The following is a 9,312-nucleotide window of genomic DNA, read 5'->3' as shown; positions in this document are numbered from 1 at the left end:
CGGGACACGAACCGCGGTCGACTACGTGGGAGTCCAGCGACATAGCCATTATGCTAACTGCTGGTTCCCAAGATAAACATGGTTTTTTAAAAGAGATTTTTTTTTTTTTTTTTTTTGCTAAAGGGTGTGTGCGCTCAACAGAGTGTGTTAGAAAGTGAGAAATCCCCCGGGGTGGACAGCCACGTCACGATCCCTCCTCCCTTCTCCTCTCGGGATTTTGGGCACGCACACATGCACCCAGTGTGAGCCTGAAGCCACTGGGCTCAGAACTGGAACGGCATTCGGCCACGTGGGAGTGCAGCACCACTATGCCATCTGCTGGTCTCTACACATATTTTACAAGAAGGTTTAGAGCAGTATGTTAGGTACGGTTCTATTAGAGAAAACAGAAGAGAACAAGCACACAGGCATCTGCTTCATATGCACAATCTGATCGTCACACAGATGCCTCTGAAGAGAAGAACTGCGGCACAGACTCCAGGGTGGGGCAGAGATGTGCTTGTCCCATGTGCACCCTCACATGTCCCTGCTCCTCTCTGTGCGCAGAGAAGGCAGTCCTCCTCAGCGAGCATTAGGAACTCTCGTGACTACGTAAACTTACAAATATTACAAATACACTTTTAAGAGGCTATAAATCCATAATTGGAGAGTCTGTATCCATTAATAGACTAAATCTTAAAACACACATTACAAGGAGTCAAATGCAAATGTTTTCAACCTGTAATTGGCGGTTTTTAATGTTGGGACCTTAATGCTTCAGAATGCAAATACCATTACCAGACAGATGGTAATACTGTCAAGAAACAGGCTAGGAGTAAAGACAAGAACGACATCGCAGAGACAACCACCTGCCCCGGCCTGGCATGCCACTGCTCCCACCCACTCCCCACCTACTCAAAGGGGAAGGACTTTGGGCACAAACTGTCCCTTACTAGGAAATGGCTGTTTCTTTCTGCAAAATCTGAAATGGGACAAGACTCCTAAAAACAAGTAGGAACTTTGGTCTACAGTGTCACTGACATTCAACCTTTACCTTTGCTCTTTATCTTAGTAACAAATACCAAGACCTACTCGAAACTAGAGATGAGCCATGTAAACTGAAGTACGGTTAACGTGCCATAACACCTGCCCAGGGACAGACACTAGTTGTCACTCCACGAAGCTATAGTACCCTCTGTGCTTCCCCTGGGCCATGGCCCCCCGGAAGTTCGCTTATGTAATGGCACCAATTTGCGACGTCCAATTTACCAGCGAGCCACTCACCCCCTGCCTAGCCCCCACTGTGGCCCACGAGGCAGACGGTGCAGGTACTCACCCTGTCGTGAAGGAAGATAAGAGCCAGCAGCACATCATAGATCCCAGCACAGACCTCCGCAGAAGACAGCGTTTCCAGAACCACGGCCAGAGGTCGCACCCGCTCCGTAACAAGGTGAATACCACCTGATTCCATGGTACAAGACAGAAACCTCAGCAAGCAAGGGTGACGAAGCGTCTTCAAGTGCTTTAAAAAACAAACACAAGAGCTAATAAAATGAGTGACTCAAATCAGACTAAGTTTCATATACTTCGGGGCCAAAGTCAGACACAGAAGACTCAGATTCAAGGTCCTCCCAGCTCTCTATCTCCCACCCAACCTCGAAATATCAAACAAGGCAAAGGGAGAGCTGAGCCTTGTGCAGCTTGATTCAACTCACCATCAGTTACGACTTCCTGGTCCACTATGGCAGTGTACGGGCCTAAGAGCCCAGATCTCCTAAGAATTACTGCTGTGAGTCTGAGCAAAGTGCCAGAAACTGCCTGAGAACTCGGAATTATAGATAAGGGCCCTCAGCTCAGGTAGGTGGTCAACATGAGACGACACCATGGTTAGGGGTCTCTCCCTGTCTCACAGCTCAGCACTGAAGCCAGGGCTTGGCTGCAGAGCCTGACAACAGCGCAAAAGCTCAGATAACACCCTCCCATCTTCCCGGCCATGGCTTTCCAGCTAAGAGTCCCTGGCCACATCATGCACGTTGGAGGTATACTGATGACATTAGGGCAACTATGCTGTTAAGAAAGTGAATAGTAAGATACTATTCCTCATGACCTTAACTTCCTTGATCTTTATTAAGTTTATAATACTTTTTCGCAGAAAATAAGACCATAAAAAGTACTATTATAGCATCACCTATTCTGGTACCTTGGCAGCTTTATTAACCTTGTCTTCGTTTTCTCTCTTGTACACAAAAACCGAAGCCAGCTTGCCATCTTGCAGCACAGCAGGATAGACAGCAAGTCCAGAGGGCAAGGTAAACGGTGGTTCCTTCAGCGTGTAGCTCTTTAAAGCACTGTTCTCTGCTCCCATCCCTTAAGCAGTGAGGCAATACTGTAGCTCCCCCTCAAAGCCAAGCAGATCTAAAAGGAAAATAAAAATTAAAAAAAAAAAATACTCAAACATTAACTCTGTTTGCAATGCAAGTAAGAGATTAAAGATAACCAGACAAAGCCACTCAAACCTACTAGCTTTTTCAACCTCCTAACAATGATATTTGAAAATAAAAATCAAAAACGCTTGGCAAGGGAACCAGCAGTTAGCGTAATGGCTATGTCGCTGGACTCCCACATAGTCGACCGCGGTTCGTGTCCCGGACCCAGTGGCTTAAAACACGCCGGGCGCGTGTGCGTGTGTGCCCAAGATCCCGAGAGGAGAATGGAGGAGAAGGGATTGCGGCGTGACCATTCCCCCTGGGGGGTGATTTCTCGCTTTCTGTCTCTCTGTCTCTCTCTGTCTGTCTGGCGAGCGCACGCGCCCTATAGCGAAAAAACCTCTCCAAAAAAAAAAAAAAACGCTTGGCAAGTTACCAGCAATGTTTGTAATTAACAAGTATAGAGAAAATGACAGTAATAATAATAGGCAATTACTATCCCTCCCTAAATGTCACCACACACAAAGTTTCAGGATGGAAAGGAAATCAAAAACAGAGTAAGGTAGAGGATGGACAGTGGCATAGCTGAAAATGTGACGCTCTGCGAGCTGGCCCAACAGAAAGGTCCTGGCTTCACATCCAGAATCCCTGGTACCCCAGGTGTACACATGCCCATGGCCCAGGGCTGCCTGAAGGCTGGCAGTGGATCACAGCATCAAGATCCTCTGGGGATATTGTCTCTCTCACTCTCTTGCTCACTCACTTGTGTAAGAATAGGTAAAGCTAAAATAGCAATTCATACTTAACTCATTCGCATATTCTCCCTCACAATCTAAGATGTTGCAAAACCTGATTACTCAAAACAACAAAACTGGGACCAGCAGATAGCGTAATAACTACGTCACTGGATTCCCATGTAGTCAACTGTGGTTCGAGTTCCAGACCCGGTGGCTTAAACTCACACCAGGCGCATGTGCGTGCATGCCCAAGATCCTGAGAGGAGAATGGAAGAGAAGGGATGGCAGCGTGGCCATCCGCCTGGGGGGTGAGTTCTCACTTTCTGTCTCTCTATCTGTCTTTCTGGTGAGCGTACGTGCCTTATAGCAAAAACCTCTCCAAAACAAGAAAACAATAAAACTTAAGTCTTCATAACTTAAAAGTTATGAAGGAAAACAATACAAATTGGAGAATATTTGTAACAATGATAAAAAACATGTTAACAAGCACAGGTCTTATAATCAAGTAAAACGATAAAACATCAGTAGACTAAGAAGTAAAACTGACAAATACATAGAACAATAAACCTAAGAAAATGTAATCTCACTACTCTTCAAAGTTATGCTAAATAAAAAGGAAAACCATAAAATTGCTTAACTGCAAATGCTAAAAAAACTCACATACGCCAATAAAAATCTAGGAAATGCAAACTACTCTATGACACGAAATAGACCAGTGGTTGCCCAGGGAGAGGGCACAGTTAGAGAGGACCAAGAAAGAGATTAAGACTGCAATGGAATACAAGAAAATGCCATGGAGGAAAGACATAGAGCTGTCCCTCAGTATCCAAGGGGGACTGGTTCCAGAACACTCCATGGGTACTGAGATCCACAAGTGCTCAAGTCTTAAATAAAACATATCAAATTTGTATAAAACCTAGTCACATCCTCCCAATATTTTTTTTTAAAGGTTTTCTTGCCCTGAGGTGTGCACGCTTGCTGAAGAAAAGCAGAAAGTGAGAGGGAAAATGAGAAATCTTACCCCCAAGGGGGATGGGCATACTGCAATCCCTTCTCCTCCATCTTCCTCCTGGGATTTTGGGCATGCACACACATATGCCCCATCTAATTTTCAAGCCAATGAGTCCAGCATGATTTTCAAGCCACCAAGTCCAAAACTCAAACCACAGTAGGCCATGTGGGAGTCCAGCGCCTTAACCACCCCTCCACCTGCTAGCCTCCCATATACTTCACGTCATCTTTAAATTACTTACATTACCTACCAGAATGTAAGTGCTATGTAAATATGTAAATAGTTGTTATGCTATATTGTTCAGGAAATAATGACCAAAAAGAGTCTGTATGTGTTCAGTACAGACACAACAAATTTTTTTAATGCAACATTTTCAATCCATGGTTTGTTAGAACTGTGGATGTGGAAACTGTAGACCCAGAGGACTAACTGTATTATTTTGATTGTAAGACTGATAGATGGGGACCAGCAGTTAGCATAATGGCTATGTCGCTGAACTCCCATGTAGTCCACCACAGTTTGAGTCCCGGACCCAGCAGCTTAAACTCATGCTGGGCACGTGTGCGTGTGTGCCCAAAATCCCGAAAGGAGAATGGAGGAGGGGTTGTGGCGTGGCCATCCCCCCTCGGGGGGGTGATTTCTCGCTTTCTGTCTCTCTGTCTTTCTGGCAGGTGCATGTCCTATAGCAAAAACTTCTCCAAAAAAATAAATAAATAAATAAAAGGAACTGATGAAGGATTATAAATATCGAAACCTTATAAAAAGTATATTTTAGGTTGTTTCTTTTTTTTTCAATAAAGTGATTTTAAAAGAAATATAGGGCTGGCCCTGTATCAAGCAGTTAAACATTGTGGAGGAAATCAGATCTCACATTGGTGCCCACAGTTCAAATCCCAGCTCCGGCAGCTTGAAAAACACGCTGGCACATGACTACATGCCAAGGACTCTGACAGGATGAGAAGAGAGGAAAAGGACTGTGGCATGACCAGGCACTGTTGGGTGGGACGCTTTCTCTCTCTCTTTCACACACTCCCTCTAGCATTTAAAATACTTTTATTTTTATTTTTTTAAGAAAGAGATTTTTGCTATAGGGTGCATGCCAGAGATGGAGAGAGAAAGACAGAAAGCAAAAACTCACCCCCTGGGGGGATGGTCACAATGCAATCCCTTCTTCATTCTCCTCCTGGGATTTTGGGCATGCACATACATGTGCCTGGTGTTAAGTTTGAAGGTTGGGTCTGGGCCTCAAATCACGGTCAGCCATGTGGGAGTCCAGTGACATAACCATTATGCCACCTGCTTGGTCCCTAAGTGCAAATTTTTAAAATATATTGAATTTAGAAGAAATATATATACACATACATATGTATATAGAGAGAGACTAAAAAATACACTAAAGTATTAGTTTGTTGTGAGGGTCAGAACACAGGCGGTTTTACCAAGGGTGTGCGCGTGCACACACACACTTGCCTACACCTCTCAAACCTTCTACCTCCCGCTCACACCCGGCAGGACTGGCAGCCAAGGGCCCACTGTTGCATGGTGAGGCCTTTCATGAAGGAGGGAGCAGCTCTTACAAAGTTCCTGCCAGGACTGCATTCCCAGGCCTGTCAGGTCAAGCCATTTACCATGAGAAGTCAAGAGCCTGGGCATTTATACAGAAACCTCCACATATTTCAATGCTTGCTCCAGTTTATAAAACCTATTAAGTCAAATGACAGGTCTGAAAAACATGGGGTGGTCAATTTCAGTTCTGATTTTACTCTAACACAAAAGTTTAAAAACGAAGAGTTATTAGCAGGCAATGTGGCAAGCACACTGCTAATTCTGAATAACAGACAAATATTCTACACAGACCTTTAAAATCTTCAGTTAAAATACTTTGGACAAAGACAACAGACCTTCAAAAAGTTCATGGGGAAATGGAATTAAAAGTACTAATTTATTCTGGAACAAAAAATTTTGACAACCATACACAGTTTTCTCGTAATATAAATTGTATATGAACTTTCTGAAAGTTCAAACACAAATGATAATTGTGTATAAACCCAATTATCACTTTACATGAAGAACTTCTGCTCACTTTGGTGAAGTTCCATATAACACTTGGTGCTACCAGAATATTATGCTGCTCAAAACATGTGCCTAAAACAGAATTTAAAGTGTCTACAGACCCAGGTACATCACAAGGGACATGACATGCACAAGGATTACAGTGATCTAAAACAGAAGTTTTTCAAAATCCAAGAACATCTCTTAGGGCAAGAACTAGGTGTGCTTTGTAGCAAACCAAGCTCATACACACCTAACAAATCATCTTCCTAAGGAATGAGGGCCAGGGGTGAGCAGCAGTACTGTAACTGGACCCACACAGGGAAGTCCCAGTCCCCGTCCCAGAACGCTGCTAGGCATGCTGGGTACACAGGTGCCCCTGACCCAAGCTCGCTGAAACCACAGGTGAATTGAGGCATGGGACCCTGTTGGGGTGCCTATCTTTCTCTTCCTCACTTCCCATCTCTAAGAAATTTAAAATCTTAAAAAAATAACAGATAAGTAAACACTACTAAAAACGCTAAGTATGTCGACTATACATAACGTTCATATTTCTTCTGAGAATACAAACAAAAGTAGCTTATGTGGGATCATAGAGAAAAGCAAGGGTGCTCAGGCCCCTCTTCTAGGAAAACCCTGCTGCTGCCCAGCCCATGTCAGGAGGGTCTGATTTCCCACTGGAGCTTGTCCTCTTCTGGGGCACAGTTCAAAGTCAGGTCCCACCACCCTGGACCGAAGAGTCAACTCACAGAAGAGCCATCTCCAGGAACCCTGGCCTGAATGAAGAAACGGGCCAGCTCCTGTCTCCCATTGGAACGTGCACTAAATAGATGCTGTCTGTGGGCAGCACAGCTGGAAGAACAGTGCCATGAAGCAGAGCTAGGGCGACAGGAAGTCCAGGCCACCTGAAAGCAGAAATTTGGCAAGCACAGAGGGTAAAAAAGGCACACACTGGGGGAGTAGCTTCTCCATATCTGTAGGAGCACACACCACCTTTCATCTCAAGACTACAGGAGGCCCAGGGTTAAATCCACTTCTCCCACAGCATCACTGATACTCTGACAATCAGCCCTTTCCTCCTGATGAAGTTTGAGGAGGTCTATGTTATTTAAAACCAACTGCCATTTCATAAGCAGAATATTTATTTATCTCTCTAATAAAAATACACACACACATACATTTACTTCACACAGGTATATGAACAAGAGGAAAGAAAGCACATCCCAAGGTGGCCTGGTCATGCTAGTCCTCCTTCCTACATTTCTCCAGCTCCTTCAGAATCCTGGGCACACATACTTGAGCCCAGGGTGAAGCTGACAGGGTCGGGACTCAAACCCTAGCCATGTAGGATCTGGCATCCTCTGCACAGCACCTAACTGCTGCACCATGAGGTCAGTGCCTGCAAAACCAGTCAGACGAGAGCAATGAGCTACAGAAGAATTACTCTGAAAAGTGTTTACCAGAATTGGTCCAGCCCTCTCCGTCTTAGCCACAAAACACAGCTTTCCAAAATCAATACACAGTAAGTGAAAAATAGAATAAAGAAGCAATAGGTAAATGAGTATTCTGTCGGTAGAAAATGATGCTGTTTACCTACTTTTAATGTAAGTCCCCAAAGAAGAGAAGCCAGTCACCAGGACCTAAGGACAGTGCTCTGGCAATCAGCAAGGGTAGCAGAAGTAGACATCTAACTGGTTATTTCTAAACAGCAAAACACTTCGTGTGGGAATATTGAGCCTTACCACACCTATTGAGCTTTGTTTTACCACAAATTCCAAGGAGCAGGCAGCAGAGTTAGACTCACATGGTAGGGATCCTGGGTTTGAGTCCCAGGACCATAATGAGCGAATGCACTGTCGTTGGAGGCAGTTTAGACTGGAGGTGAATCATGGCATGAGGACCCTGCTGGGGGTACTTGTCTCTCCCTCTTTCTAAGTTTTACACCTTCTCTCTCATGGAAGAGAGAAACTTTATTTTTAAAAAATGTATGAATTCCACTAAAAGATAATTAAAATTACGGAAGCATTGGGAAGAGACTGAATTGGGAAAAAATATTTTTCATTTTATGCTCTAAGAATCCTATCCAGCTGCTGTGAAAGAACTGGGGAAAGGCTGCAGTTTGCCGGCCAGTGCGCTGATGCCGTCCGGGCCACGCCGAGAGGCAGGACTAGGGCTTAGCCCATGTCCAGTGCAAACTCGAGGGGATGCGCCGGTATCTGCAGTCATCCCTTAATTCTTTTTTTTTTTTTTTGAGAGAGATTTTCACTGTAGGGCGCATGCGCTCGCCAGACAGACAGAGAGAGACATAGAGACAGAAAGCGAGAAATCACCCCCCAGGGGGGATGGTCACGCCGCAATCCCTTCTCCTCCATTCTCCTCTCGGGATCTTGGGCACGCACGCACACGCGCCCAGCGTGAGTTTTAAGCCACCGGGTCCGGGACACGAACCGCGGTCGACTACGTGGGAGTCCAGCGACATAGCCATTATGTAACTGCTGGTTCCCATCCCTTAATAATTCATTTCACACGCTGTATCCAAAGAGGTGTGGACAACTGTAGGTACCACAGGTGCTTTCTAAGTGGTCACTCGGTTAAATTGGACTTTCTCAAGTGTAAGACACTAACCTCGGACCTATCTGAGTGTTCACGAGTGCGTGGAAAACACAAAAGCTTGCTTGCAGCTCTGAAAGTCACAAGAGGGACCGCAGGTGGATGGTGTAATGGCTAGGTCGCAGGACTGCCATGTCGTCGACCTTGGTTGGAGTCCTGGACCCAGCGGCTTAAAACTCTGTGTGTGTGTGTGTGTGTGTGGCCAAGATCCCGAGAGGAAAAAGGAGAAGGGGCTGCAGTGTGGCCGTCCCCTCCGGGTGATTTCTGTCTCTGGGGAACGCTCGTGCTGGGTAACAAAACAGTCCAGTGCGCAGGCAGGGTACTCTCCCGCGTGGGCACGCCGCGCTTCCCCAGCTCCTTCCGAATCCTGGGCACACGTACGTGAGCCCAGCGCAGAGCTCACAGGGTCGGGACTAAACCCCAGCAGCCACGCCGGCCTGCAGAGACGCGACACCTGTGGAGGGCGGCCCCGCCCCGCCTGCGGGCCAGTCCGCGT

The 9,312-nt window shown here is 45.8% G+C and overlaps 1 protein-coding gene across 2 annotated transcripts in view; it reads right to left on the bottom strand.

Annotated features, from left to right (window-relative positions):
* The window catches only part of SCYL3 (SCY1 like pseudokinase 3), a 29,725-nt gene extending 27,335 nt beyond the window's left edge, over positions 1-2,390 (bottom strand). For both annotated transcript variants that reach the window (XM_006150109.2, XM_014588435.1), the window contains exons 1-2: positions 2,180-2,390; positions 1,316-1,501 (exon numbers count right to left, since the gene is read on the bottom strand). In XM_006150109.2, coding sequence (XP_006150171.1) covers positions 1,316-1,501; positions 2,180-2,344 — 351 coding nt within the window. In that variant the 5' untranslated portion in view covers positions 2,345-2,390. The remainder of the gene's footprint in view (positions 1-1,315; positions 1,502-2,179) is intronic.
* Between the last annotated feature and the right edge of the window lie 6,922 nt (positions 2,391-9,312).

Source organism: Tupaia chinensis, unplaced genomic scaffold (genome assembly GCF_000334495.1).
Source record: "Tupaia chinensis unplaced genomic scaffold, TupChi_1.0 Scaffold000278_1, whole genome shotgun sequence".
Lineage (NCBI taxonomy): Eukaryota > Metazoa > Chordata > Mammalia > Scandentia > Tupaiidae > Tupaia > Tupaia belangeri.
The sequence above is the reverse complement of the archived record's forward strand: the minus strand, read 5'-3'. Positions and strand labels throughout refer to the sequence as shown.